Source organism: Myxine glutinosa, chromosome 1 (assembly GCF_964187855.1).
Source record: "Myxine glutinosa chromosome 1, kmMyxGlut1.1, whole genome shotgun sequence".
Lineage (NCBI taxonomy): Eukaryota > Metazoa > Chordata > Myxini > Myxiniformes > Myxinidae > Myxine > Myxine glutinosa.
In genome coordinates, this window is record NC_136261.1 from 219,506,261 (window position 1) to 219,520,598 (window position 14,338).

At 50.5% G+C, this 14,338-nt stretch overlaps 2 protein-coding genes across 5 annotated transcripts in view; one reads left to right on the plus strand and one right to left on the minus strand.

The window, feature by feature from the left end:
• Positions 1-5,199, minus strand: part of LOC137412188 (calpain-10) — a 160,033-nt gene extending 154,834 nt beyond the window's left edge. For 2 of the 4 annotated variants that reach the window (XM_078784025.1, XM_078784022.1), the window contains exon 1: positions 2,096-2,234. The gene's annotated coding sequence lies outside the window, so the exon portion shown is untranslated. Of the gene's footprint in view, positions 1-2,095; positions 2,332-5,051 lie in introns of those variants that run through there. The other 2 variants (XM_078784021.1, XM_078784020.1) reach the window with 2 other exon arrangements.
• The window catches only part of LOC144893490 (uncharacterized), a 36,544-nt gene continuing 23,704 nt past the window's right edge, over positions 1,499-14,338 (plus strand). Inside the window, exons 1-3 of the mRNA XM_078784026.1 lie at positions 1,499-1,867; positions 2,025-2,343; positions 4,336-4,425. Of these exons, the coding sequence (XP_078640152.1) occupies positions 2,076-2,343; positions 4,336-4,425 (358 nt within the window). The 5' untranslated portion in view covers positions 1,499-1,867; positions 2,025-2,075. The remainder of the gene's footprint in view (positions 1,868-2,024; positions 2,344-4,335; positions 4,426-14,338) is intronic.

Consider the following 14,338-nt stretch of genomic DNA (forward strand, 5'->3'; position numbering starts at 1 on the left):
TTGAAAAAGGTAATCATACGGGTTTGTAGTTTATTATAATATTGTTACGGGAAGTGTGCAGCTCACGAGGGGGTGACTCGGACCCACTGCACAACCTCCGACCTTGACGTCGACAAACCATGGATAACTCCTCGACACGACAGTTGCTAAGTAACCATGCAAGCCGTCTGAGGCAAATAAATCTGGTGGGGTCCCTGCACCCATATCTTGCTTTACCTTCCTGGTGATTTAGTTATCCCAGATGGGGAACTGTGCTCTTGACTTCCCACCTTTATTATTACTATTACTTATTACGCACGGCTGAGCGAAACAGTAGGTGGAACGTCAGCTATTCTAAAGCATCGAATCAATGGGATACAATCTCCCATCCATTTATTACATGCCATATCTAACCAATGGTGGAAATGGATAATCGAGCAGGTTGGCAACAGTTTGTAAAGGAGGTAAAGGAACATATTTACACGTACAAGTATTTACAGAATGAAGTGTCACAAAGAACAGAACTTAGCCCTTATGCATGTAAATAACACAACATCAAACAAATCTCAACTTATTCTGACACAACAGGCAGGCGCGCCTCGGTCACTCAGGTAAATTAGTCAGGTCAGGTCACTCGATTCGATTTTGGTGAAGATCTGAATGTGGATTTGGATACGAGAAGTATTTAATTTCTAAGTGATTCTCCACCATTGAGAGATAGGGCAAAATGCGATACATAGCAAGATATCTCAAAACGTTATGGATGGATTTGGACGAATCTTGGTGGACAGGTTGGATGTGTGACATGGATTAATCGAACCGATTTTGTTGAAGATCTGAATATGGATTCGGATACGATAATTATTTCATGTTTAAGTGATTCTTCACCATTGAGAGATCAGGCTAAAACTGACATATAACATGATATTTAAAAAAGCTATGGACGAGTTATGACTAAACCAGGTGGACGAGTTGTTTATTCACGAGCCTCGATTCAGTATACAAAAAAAAAAAGAAAAAAAAAAAGAAGGTGACAAGAGCAAGCCGATTCCATTTTGGTTCAGGTCCGAATCCAGATCCAGCCTATCAGTGGGATACAAAACATAACCTGTTCAACCTGGTGGAGGTATGCGCTATACCAAGTGCCGTTCTAGTTATTATTATTATTGTTATTATTATTATTATTATAAATAAATGTCTCCAATCGCCCATATTCATACATTCAATACTCCTCATAATGCGCCTCTGGAGTTCGGTTTTAATCTCTTGCACAACTATCTCCGCCACCCATTCAAACAAAAGAGTTGGACGCTACCAGGCTATGTATATTATTTGACTCAAACTTGCAGGGATAATGACGATCAAACCAACTCAAAACGAGTTCTGGATTGAAGTATCGATTTTTGATAGGATACCTGTAAGATGCTATCCAAAATGTATGAGCAGCTAAATGAAAATCATTCACCTGGATCGGATAACAGTCCAACAAACTTTTAATTTCCATAAAACTCCCTCTCTCCTTACCTCACATTTCTCCAGCTTCTCGCCATCTCTTTCCTAGCCACTCAGCTGCAACCTCTCACAACCTACCAAACCTCTTCTTCCAGCTCCTTTTCCCAATTCCTTATTCCCCATAGGTTCCACCCCTTGAGAGACCCCAAGGGGGACCTTTGTGAGTGGAACCAAATCCACCAAGAGAACCACAATGGGTTCAGTGGTCTGATACGGGCTGATGGGTGGGGGGAGCCGGGCGCAAGAACAGCGTGTGTGATGAGAACACTTCAACGAACACAAGGCCAGGGAGCTGTGTGTACAAGCCGTGCATACAAGCCACGCATATAAGCTGTGCATTCATCTCTCCAAGAGAGTCTGCGATTGACAAAGCCAAGCAAGTACACCTTTACCCCTCTACTACCTTACTTGTCTTGCTTACTTTGCTTTTCCATTAAATTGAATGCATTTGAAAGTTAAACAAATATTTATATAAATTGTAACTTATTCTGACCACATGTCTTCATCAAAGTGACAATCACTTTCACTTTCAGAAAAAAACATTACAGGAGACAGGATCTGCAAAAGCAGTGCCAGAAGCAGAAATGCCCAGCATCATCAATACCTTTTTTGTGTGTTTCCTCTGCGGAGTCACTGCACAGTCAAGCACTACTTCATCTACTACTCCTCTTGGAGAAGAGCCAACGATAAAAGCCGCACAAAATGGGCTACCGGAGAAGCCAGAGCACCCATCCGAGGAAGCGATGGCAAGTGAAGAGACAGGTGGCTGGCTGGACGGAACCTGGAGGTGCTGCGAGCTGCTAACTGTCATGGACGAGGGCAAAGGCCCAAAAGGAAGACCTGGAAAAGCAGGCAAGTGTTTGTTGAGGATACAATACTTGGTATGAGAAAATAATTTTTTTAAATGTATATAAACAACATACAGACATGTAGGCTCGTAGATAGAGGAGTTTCTGCTAATGATAGTAAATTATACTTTTCTATACTTGCACCAATCAATGCTGGCGACATGTTTGCAGTACAAGGCCATCGTTAATTATGTTTTACAATGCCAAAAAAAACACGTTTCTGATTTGTGTTCAACCACATTTGATGTGGTTGAACACAAATAAAATAATACTTGCCTCAATAATACATGTAGGTTTTCTAACCTTGCAATACTGGCCTCCAAAGCCAGGCACCGTCTGGGCATCCTCTGTCGTGCGGAGTCCTTCCTTGGCGCTTCTCAGCTCCTCACCACATACAAGGCTTTCATCTGCAGCTCGATGGAATACTGCTCTCCCCTCTGGGCCGGTGCTCCTGCCTCACATCTAGCTCGGCTTCACACTGTTGAATCCAAAGCTTTAAGAATCATTGATATCTCCCGTAATGAAGCCGATTCTGAGGGCCTTTCACTCGCTCACCACAGGCAGGTTGGTGGTCTTTCTGTCTTCTACAGACTCCTCTCTGGCCGAGCTGCTCCAGCTCTCTCTGTGCTCTGTCCCCCAAATATTCCTGCAGGATGCACAAGATCGGCCAGAAACCCTCTTCTGGTGAAACTGCCAAAATCTAGGCTCTCTGCTCACCTTCACTCTTTTCTCCTGCCTCTGGAACAAACTCCCACACTCTCTTCAATCCCACTCCTCCCTCCAGGTCTTTAAAACAGCTGTTCACCACCATCTCTTATCTTCCCCCATCCAAAACCTTGATCTTTTCTACCCCTGTTAAAATACCCAAATTCCACCTCTTTCATCTCTGACTTCATTCCTGAAATTCCTAGAAGTGTTCGTTTGCTTTATACCATGTACCCCTCCCCCCTCCTCCCAGCCCTCTCCCTCCCACAGATCTACCAACCTCCCTGTTCTCTACTGTTGTTGTGCTTGTGTGCTTCCCTCTCTCTCTCTCTCCCTCTTGTCTCCTGCTCCCTTTATTGTATGTTTTATGTGTCCGTACATGTTTTCATGTTTAATGTGTTAGCTCTTACTCGAACCTCGATTTTGTATACCATAAACAAAAAAAACAAAAAACAATTCATTTAATTTCTCATGAGGTCTGAACTGAGTTAAGGGAGAGTGTACCTGCCAAGTTTCTTGAATCTGCCATTCACACGCATGTCATGGACACCTGAACAAAAGTCATTTTCTGTAGAAAACTCGCTGCAGACAAATTCATTCTTACAAACGAGGTGCCTGTTCTAAGCACATTTTGCAAGAACGAAAGCACCCAAGCACCCTCAAATTCAAAGGTTTTATGAAAAAATGTAGACAGCATGGCACAGTCTTGAATATTAATTCACCAAACAGAGGAGGCCACTGGCCGAACAACATCAGGATGGTCACCCGACATATTGCTGCCGTTGCTGACTCAGTCACCCGCAGTCCTAAGAAATCTCTTCAGCACAGGTCAAGAGCTCAACACCAGTAAAGAAAGCTTGAGGAGAATTCTGATAAGTGCATACAAGTCATCAATAACTTTGCTCAACGTGTGGCCCTCTGCATTGGGTGAAATTATGTCCATTTGGAGAATATCATCAAACATCGACGTCATCGGTAATTTCATTGTAAAATTGTCAAATTTCTTAGTAGACACCTGAAATGTTCAGTGATATCTTGATTCTTGACTATGAGTGAATTATATGATCTGCAAATATTGTTAAGTTTGATTCAATAGTATTAAAGTTATTAAACTTTTCCTGGGGCCCACTTTCTTGGGCCACAAATTCCCTGTAGTCTCCAGATTCTCATTTGTTTCGGTTTTGAAGTGGATTCCAAGAAGATAATTTTGTGAAAGCTTTGAAGGTATAATACTTTTGAAGGGATTAAAAGTTTGAAAGGCTTGTGACTGAGCATTATAACCATCTCTTAGGTTCTCCAGGTGCCAAAGGAGATGCTGGAGCCAAAGGCCAACCTGGACTCAAGGGACCACAAGGAGTGCCTGGATCCAAAGGACCTGTTGGTAAAACAAGCCTTCTGTTCTGTACTATTCACCATTGGATTAGCCTGGGTAGCAGAAGGCTCCACTTGGTAATTGAAGCTGAAGGCAAAGTGAACTTGCTAGTTCGTCTAGGCCAAACACACACACACACACACACACACACACACACACACACACACACACACACACACACACACACACACACACACACACACACACACTTCAGAGAACATGTTTTTCAGTACAGGAAAATCCCAATCCAATGTTCCACAAGGATCAGCTTTTTAAACGTCACAGTTGAACTCTCCAGCCAACTCATGGAAGAGCTGCAGTCCCTAACACAAAGGGTCACAACCTGTCTTAGGCAGACATCACCGTACTGGCCACCAAGGCAATGGATGAAATAAATGGGACGTTGATCGATCGACTATCAAGTGCTGTGCACATAATACGTACGCAAAATACCTTCTCACAAAGTGCATTTTTGTTGCAGTCAAAAAAGAGACATCGGGATCGACTAACCTTTCGGTGAATGCAAGGTAGACCTTACACGGCAGGGACAAACAGGTGATGATTGTTGATGGGACTGTATAAGACTAACAAACGTGCCAAGATTGCAGTAAAACAAAAAACAAAGATCCCGGTACCTTCATTCGGAAACCATCACAACATGCTTTTCTCTCAGACTACGGTCTGTGTTCCGGTTGTCATTGCTTAATATTCTTCTTAAACGTCTTGGTCGGTAGTCAGATGGCCGCTCCGGTATAAGCAGAGGCAGAATCATTTGGGGTGTGTTGGTGAATTGGTAAGCTTGGATGGTGTACTCTTTTTCACACTTCCTGCTTAATTATTTGATCGAAAAAAATTATGCAGAAAGTTAACTTGTTTGGCAAATGTGAAACGGAAAATTAAAATATAAAATACTCAAAAAAACATTGAAAACAAATAATGTGGCATAAGGATAAGAGTTCCATATGTGAAGTAGGTTGTTTGTGGTGTTTGATTGGTCGGTCATGGTGCCCATAAGTCATAATATATGCAAAGTGGTGAAACTTGTGACCTCGCACCCCCTGCTCCAAATAACCGCCTTCCTCTTTCTTCATCTCACCTCCTCTATCTGTTGCCAAAACAATTCCCTTCTTTCATTGTTCTTCATACATTGACTATGCATTGATAATCAAAAAAAACCTGCACCATAGGCCGACCATACTCCACAAAGCGTTGCTGTTGCCGAAGTCGTTTTTTCACAAGAGTTACACTAGGTGGTTTGCCATTGCCTTCCCAGCGTTGTTTGCTCGTCTTGCTCTATCCACTTAAAGCAACTTGGAATGACTCAGACGGGGTTTGAACCACCGAGTATGCAAATAGTACAAAGACCGGAATATTAAATCCCAATTTACATTTTTATTTGTTTGTCATTGTTTCCACGTTTTGCGTGTTTTGCAATCTTTCTTTTCATGAATCGTCGTTTTGAGTTGGAAAAGCTGAATGCAGCTCACCAGTCACGTGACTGCCCATTATCCACTCTTGTTCCCCTTTTCCTGCTTGTGCAACCCCCTTCCTTAATCTATTCAATCCCACTGTTCTCTTCAGCTTCTTCCCTCCATCCCAACCCATCAATAATCTTTCGATATCCACTTTAACCCTCTCCTTCCATTTGCAGACTATTTCGTAGGGTTCGAAGCTCATTTATTCGTACAGAAATCTCCAGCACTCCCTACGCGAACGGAAGTGGTACTGGTACAGCTTTTATATAAAGCCAAAACCCTCTTCGGAGGGCGTGGCTCCACAACCGCGCGTGCGTCACTTCCACACAACCAAAAGCCCCACAGGCCCGTGCACGTGGATTATGACCAAACATAAGGTAACCGTCACATGCGAATAAGTTAACCGCGGCATGCGAATAAGGTAACCGCTACATGCGCCCCCCCAGAATGCACTCCCACGGGCATGTACGTAGTTCGCAGGCACGCTCGACAGTGCCGAGAAGGCTCGAGCAGTGCTCGGCCTCGGTACACATGAAAAAACGCCGCCGTGGGGTTGAGCCGACCGAGGGGCTGGTCAAGGCCTCGGGGGAGGCTGCCGAGGTTCCTTGCGGGCCTCCCGAGGTTGCAGTTCGCGGGCACGCTCGGCAGTGCCGAGAAGGCTCGAGCAGTGCTCGGCCTCGGTGTGCGCGAAAAGGGGTTGAGCCAACCGAGGGGCTGGTCAAGGCCTCGGGGGAGGCTGCCGAGGTTCCTCGCGGGCCTCCCGAGGATGCAGAGTAGGAGTAGTAGTTGCGCGAGTTGCAGCTTTCGACACGCGAGCTGTAGCTGTAGAGTTTTCGCGAGTTGCAAGTAGCAGTGCGCGCGAAGGTAACGAAGCAGCCATGCCGCCAACGTCAGTGCGCGCGCAAGAGATGAGCAGCAGTGCCACCCACATCTCGTAACTGCGTTCCTTCGGAGGGTCCTGGAGCAGGCTCGCCCCTCTGGTCGTAGAGGAGGAGCCGAGCGCGGTGCGCGAACCACATGGCCGCTCGTCGTTTGCGAAACTCCGGCAGTTCGATCGAAACTGCGTTCGAAACCGCGCCCGCATCCGTTCGGGAGAAGCCGGGGTCACCAATTTAGGTGGCTTCCCTGGCCAGGGCGCGCTTGCCATGTTCGTTTGCAGCCCCCGAATCCGTTCGGGGGCAGCCGGGGTCACCAGTTTAGGAGTCGCGAAAGGTGAGAGGACGAGGCCATTTCGTAGGGTTCGAAGCTCGTTTATTCGTACAGAAATCTCCAGCACTCCCTACGTGAACGTAAGTGGTACAGCTTTTATATAAAGCCAAAACCCTCTTCAGAGGGCGTGGCTCCACAACCGCGCGTGCGTCACTTCCACACAACCAAAAGCCCCACAGGCCCGTGCACGTGGATTATGACCAAACATAAGGTAACCGTCACATGCGAATAAGTTAACCGCGACATGCGAATAAGGCAACTGCTACAATTCATTCATTCCAATAAGCCTGGTGTTGGCTTAACATTTAAAGAAGAAGATTCCGTTTTGGTCCAATATATTTCTTCTCGGCATATTCTTGACAAATTAAGTATTGATTGTTGGCAGTATTGTATTTTTTAACTTTGTTTGATTATATTGTGTTAAATATAATTTCATGCCAGATTTACAAAATTTCACCTTATAATATTGTAGTCAAACGTGCCAATGAACAAGACCCTCCAAATACCCCAGATTGCAGTATTTCATATAAAAGTCTCCAAAGTTTTTCCCAAGGCCCCCATAGCAGGCTTCTTCAATCTCATTCTTTGGAAAGTTGTCCAAGAGATCTGCCATCACCAAATATTTTTCCCCCAAAATGCAAAAGTATAAATGTGGATCAAAACATGATTTCATCTGGTAAGAGTAGGTTCCTGTTCATGTTTAAGTTAGGCTATGGATCTAGATTAAGTCTTTTCATGGGTATCCTTTTCTTTTTCAGGAAGTTATTCCGAGTAGTGTTCATTTGCTTTATACCGTGTACCCCTCCATCCACTCCCATCCCCCCCTCTTCCACAGATCTACCGACGTCCCTGTTCTCTACTGTTGTTGTGCATGTGTGCTTCCCTCTCTCTCCCCCTCTTGTCTCCCGCTCCCTTCATTGTATTTTTTACGTGTCCGTGCATGTTTTCATGTTCAATATGTTAGCTCTTGCACGGGCCTCGATTCTGTATACAATTTTTTTTTTTTAAAGTTGTTAGGACTTCCTATGTAGGAAGGCCTAACTTGGCATGAACACTCGAAAGGTTTAATACAACACAAATCCTCAAAAAATATACCGAGACACAAACGTATCAACCTCTAAAGTACCTACCAGTCGTCTTTGGAGGATTTGACATCCTACAACACTCATTAAACTTTTGGACAGCAGCGCTGTTCTCCAAAACCAAATTCAAAATGGCCGTTTGTAATTATTATTCTTTTCAGACAACCTATCTCAAAATTGGTTTAAGCTCAGCACTTGGTTTAAAAACAAATGTACTGCATTTTATAGTGGGAAGGTCCATGACTACTCAAAATTTTCATTCTTTTAAAATATTGCACAAGATAAACATTTTGAAGTAAGCATAGCTGCATACCTTCGCTTCAGACAATGAAGAGCTCTCTGAGGGATGGGCGGGACAAAGCTTGCCACGCCTACCTGGTGGAGCGGAGCCACAGCAGCAATATGCGACTTTCTTTCAAAAGTACATATGAATGCTAAACGAGGCCTCTTGCGCATGTGCTACGTGTGTGTTTACACTGAATCGATTCTGCACGACAGGCACTTTTATCCTGCTGTTGCTTGCTCAACATCTGTGATTCAAATAATCTTTTAAATATAATTTCAGCATTTAGATGCAATGTTGGATGATTGACCATAATTGTTCTGTTCCTGAATTAATATCAGACTCACAGAAATCTAGTAACACGACAAATATCTGTGGATGAGAGGACTCAAGTTTGTACCATTACCTGTTAGTACGATTAGCTAGCGGCAGCCATGGTTATAACACACATATACACACTCGAACGGCCACTTCTCCTTTCACCAATAGATGCAAAAATCTAGTATAATTCATCTTGTGGCCCAGGAACAACACAAAATATACAGTACATACAGTACATATTTATAGCAGAACATACAACTCATACCCCCACTCCTCCCAAACATGATTAATAGTAAATATCATTTTAAACTTACCCCATGCATTGACAAGTCCCAGATATGACATTCCCTTCAGTGTTAAGAAGCAGGAAGGTGTAGGTAGAATGTGCCCATCTATGAACCTTCGACCTTTCAAGGGGGCAATATCATCGGGAGTTTTTTGCAGTACGGACTGGAACATGTCAACTGTTTGGAAGTGTTGATCAGGAAGTTCTCCAAATCTTTAATTGTGCAAAGGCACAACCCTAAATCACAGGTACATTTCCAAGTATTTTTGGCTTAATTTCTTTCTTCGAGTTGTTTCATGTAACAACCTCATATCCTGGCAGGCAATGTCCAGTCTATTTGTCCAGTGTAATTTATATATATATATCAAATTTTTTTTTTATATATATCAAAAATATTTGTCTATTTGTCCTCATATCCAGGCAGGCAATGTCCAATATGTCCAGTCTATTTCAATTTCCTTTGTTACTAGGGGTCTCTGCGCATGCGTGCGTGCTGAGCAATCTGGGGCAGATTACGTCATTTTGTAAGTGCCGTATTGCCCAAGTGTCAATCACATAAATGTGTGTGGTTACCAGTGTAATATTGTGTACAGTCCAACAATGGAGTGGAGACAACAGAAAACTACTTTTAAAGACAGGTGTGGTTAATGATGGAATTGTGGCGGGCACAATGATCAATAATTCCGCGCACCAGTGGGTGGCGCGAGCGTCCGGGCGTGGAACTGAGATACATGCCCCGCCTTTCAGCCGATCGGCCATGCCCGGGGTAAGGCGTGGCCTCGGGACATATATGCGGGCTCGAAGGTCGAGCCCACCCAGTGCTGATGTGCGAGCTTGTAATAAAGTGCTTTCGTTTGTATCACGCGTTGTGGCCTACCTTTTTGGCAAACGAGTTGTGTGTGCACAGCACCACACTGGTGACCCAGACTGGTTCAGCCGTCGCTGACGCCCGAACGCGCCATGGCTACCAACGCCATCGCCGTCAAACTCCCGGAGTTCTGGGAAGCGCAAGCCGACGTTTGGTTTGTGCAGGCCGAAGCTCAATTCCAACTCCGGGGCATCACGGCGGACGAGACCATGTACTACCATGTGGTCGCCGCCCTCGGGCCCGGCACTGCCGCCCGTGTCGTGTCCATCCTTCGGTGCCCACCGGGCGACCACAAGTACGCAGCGCTCAAACGTCTCCTCCTCGCCACGTTCGGGCTCACGGAGGTCGAACGCGCCGACCGCCTCCTGGACCTTCCCGCCCTCGGCGACACACGACCGTCCGTTCGGATGGATTTTATGCTGTCCCTTCTTGGAGACCAGTGCCCGGATTTCCTGTTCCGAGCACTTTTCCTCCACCAGCTACCTGTACAGGTGCGCCTCACGCTGGCCGGTTCAAAAATAATGGAACCCCGCGCCCTGGCCGGAGAGGCCGACAAATTTTTCACGGCCTGCGACACGCGGTCGGTGTACGGTGCTGCCGTAGTGGATCCTGGTGCGGAGGCTACAGCGCCCCCTGCTTCCCTCATGGCCGCTGCTACGACCCGGCCACTACCGCCACCGCCACCGCCGCTGGCACGGCCGACGCGGCCGCCACCGCCGCAAACCTGGTGCTACTATCATGCCAGGTTCGGCCGCAAGGCTAGAACGTGCCGCCACCGCCGCAAACCTGGTGCTACTATCATGCCAGGTTCGGCCACAAGGCTAGAACGTGCCGCCCGCCGTGTTCTTTTGACGGGTCGGGAAACGACCGGGCCGGCGCTCACTTGCGGCCATGAGCGTCGGCCATTCCGGCAGCCTCCTGTTCATCACGGACACCTCGTCTGGTCGTCGTTTTCTGTGCGACACGGGAGCGCAGGTAAGCGTCCTCCCTGCCTCCGCGTCCGACAAGCAAGCCGCGGGCCCGGGCCCCGCTTTGCTTGCCGCCAACGGAACACCCATCCGCACATTCAGGAAGCGTTGCCTCTCACTGCGGTTCAGAGGGCAGTGCTTCCAATGGTTGTTCGTCACCGCCAGCGTGCCAATGGCCCTGCTCGGTGCAGACTTCCTTTGTGCGCATGGGCTGTTGGTGGACGTTAAGTGTCGACGTCTCGTCCAGGCCGAAACCTTCAGCTCGCTCGCTTGTTCGCTGAGCGGCTCGTTGAGCAGCTCGCTGAGCGGCTCACCGAGCGGCTTGCCAAGCGGCTTGCTGAGTGGTTCCGTCCCGGCGAGGTTAGTCTGTACGCTTCCGGCAGCGGACGAGTTTACCCGCCTCCTCGCCAGTTTCCTGGCACTCACACGACCCACCTTTTCAGCGGTGGCCATCAAACACGGGGTAGAGCACCATATCCCCACCGTCGGCCCACTGGTCTACGCCCGGGCACGCCGCCTCGACCCCACGAAGCTCGCCGTGGCGAAAGCGGAGTTCGCCATGCTGGAGCGGCTGGGCATCGTACGGCGCTCCAACAGCGCATGGGCCTGTCCTGTGCACATTGTGCCCAAGCCCGGCGGCGAATGGCGGCCATGCGGTGACTAGCGCCGGCTCAACGATGCCACCACCCCCGACCGCTACCCGGTCCCGCATATTCAAGACTTTTCCGCCCGGTTGGCAAACACGACCGTTTTCTCCAAGGTGGACCTCATCCGGGGCTACCACCAGGTCCCCGTACGACCGGACGATGTACCAAAGATGGCCGTCGTCACCCCTTTCGGCCTCTTTGAGTTCCTGCGGATGCCTTTTGGGTTGAAAAATGCGGCCCAGGCGTTCCAGCGGCTCATGGACAACGTCTTGCGCGACTTATCTTTCATCTACGTCTACCTGGACGACATCCTAGTCGCGAGCGCGTCCCGGGAGGAGCACCTGTTCCACCTCCGCACGCTCTTCAAACGCCTGGGCCAGCACGGCCTGATAATCAACCCCACGAAGTGCCGTTTCGGCGCCACCGCCATCGACTTCTTGGGGCACCGCATCACCAGGCACGGGGCCATCCCTTTGCCGGCAAAGGTGGAGGTGGTCAGGAGTTTCCCGCACCCCCGCACGATCAAGGGGCTCCAGGAATTCCTGGGCATGGTGAATTTTTTATCACCACGTCATGCCCCACGTCGCCCAGCTCCTCCGCCCCCTGCACGAGGCCCTCCGGGGCAAGCCGGGCAAAGGTGACATCGTCTGGATGGAGCCGATGGCCGCGGCATTTGCGGGTGCAAAGCTGGCCCTGGCCAACGCCACCATGCTGGCGCACCCAGCGCCCGATGGACCGATCGCCTCAACCACCGACGCGTTGGACTACGCGGTGGGCGCGGTGCACGAGCAGTGGGTGAGTGGTGCTTGGCAGCCGCTGGCGTTTTTTAGCTGGCAGCTTCGCCCGCACGAACGCCGCTACAGCACCTTCGACCGCGAGCTGCTCGGGCTCCACCTGGCGATCCGCCATCTGCTCGAGGGCCGCCCGTTCACGGCTTTCGTCGATCACAAGCCCCTTGTGTTCGCGATGGCCAAGGTCGCCGAGCCATGGTCGGCCCGGCAGCAACGTCACCTCTCTGCCGTGTCCAAGTACACGACGGACATCCGTCACGTCACGGGTAAAGACAACCCGGTGGCGGATTGCCTTTCCTGGTCCATCGCACATACGGTCCACCTCGGGATCGACTATGCCCGGATGGCGGAGGACCAGACCGCCGACCCCGACGTCCAGGCCTTGCGGACAGCCGTCACGGGCCTTCCCGTCACCGAGGTGCCGTTCGACGTCGCGGGCACGGCCCTCTTGTGCGACGTCTCCCTCGGACGGCCTCGCCCCATCGTGCCCGCTGGCCCGGGTTTCGACGCCATCCACGGCCTGTCCCACCCGGGCACGAAGGCCTCCCAGAAGCTCGTCGCGGCGAAGTTCGTCTGGCATGGCCTCAGGAAGAACGACCGTGACTGGGCCAGGACGTGCCTCGTGTGCCAGCGCACAAAGGTCCACCGCCACACCCAGGCCCCGTTGGCCCCGTTTACGGTGCCTGAGCGTCAGTTCGACCACGTCCACGTCGACTTGGTGGGACCTCTGCCCCCCTCGCGGGGGTTCACCCACCTCCTCACCATGGTGGACCGCAACACCCGGTGGCCGGAGGCCGTGCCATTGGCGGCGACGGCTGCGGCTGACGTCGCGCAAGCCTTCATCGCCACGTGGGTTGCCCGGTTCAGTGCCCCATCGGACATCTCGTCCGACCACGGCCCCCAGTTCGCCTTGGAGCTCTGGGGAGCGGTGGAGCAAGGGCTCGGCGTCAAACTGCACCGCACCACGGCCTACCATCCCCAGGCCAACGGCCTGTGCGAGCGCTTTCATCACTCAATGAAGGCCGCGCTCCGGGCCAGCCTCCGCGATGGCAGCTGGGCCGACAGGCTCCCCTGGGTCCTGCTGGGCCTCAGGACGGCGCCCAAGGACGACCTGCGCACGTCTTCGGCGGAGCTGGTCTTCGGACAACCACTGCGGGTGCCGGGCGAATTTATCCCCGACTCCACGGCTTTGGTCCATGGCGCAACAGCGCTCCACCCTGCAGGAGACCGCCAGGAGGTTCGCCCCGGTGCCGACGGCACACCACGGTTGCCCGTCCTCCCACGTCGCCCCGGAGCTTCGCACGGCGGAGTACGTTTTCGTCCAGCACGACGCCCACCAGGCACCGCTGCAGCCCCCGTACGATGGGCCCTTCCACGTGCTGGAGACCGGGGACAAACATTTCACCGTGGACATCGGCGGTGCTCCGGATCGTATCTCCATGGACCGCCTCAAGCCAGCCCACCTCGATCTGGACCACCCCCCGCAAGCAGCGCTGCCTCCGCGTCGAGGCTGCCCCCTGGCGGTCAGGCCCCCGGCACCCCCCAGCCCCGCCGCCCCGCAACCCCCCAGCCCTGCACGCATCGCCAGAGGGCGTTTCGGCCGGGTCATCCGGCTTCCCCGCAAACTCACCCTTCAGGTGCGCGGGAATTCTGGGGGGGCGCGTGTGGTGGGCACAATGATCAATAATTCCGTGCACCAGTGGGTGGCGCGAGCGTCCGGGTGTGGAACTGAGATACATGCCCCGCCTTTCGGCTGATCGGCCACGCCCGGGCGCAAGGCGTGGCCTCGGGACATATATGCGGGCTCGAAGGTCGAGCCCGCCCAGTGCTGATGTGCGAGCTTGTAATAAAGTGCTTTCGTTTGTACCACGCGTTGTGGCCTACCTTTTTGGCAAACGAGTTGTGTGTGCACAGCACCACAGAATATTACTTATAGTCAGACAACCATTGTTCCCAGACGTACAATAATTGTAATTTTATAAATCCAATGAT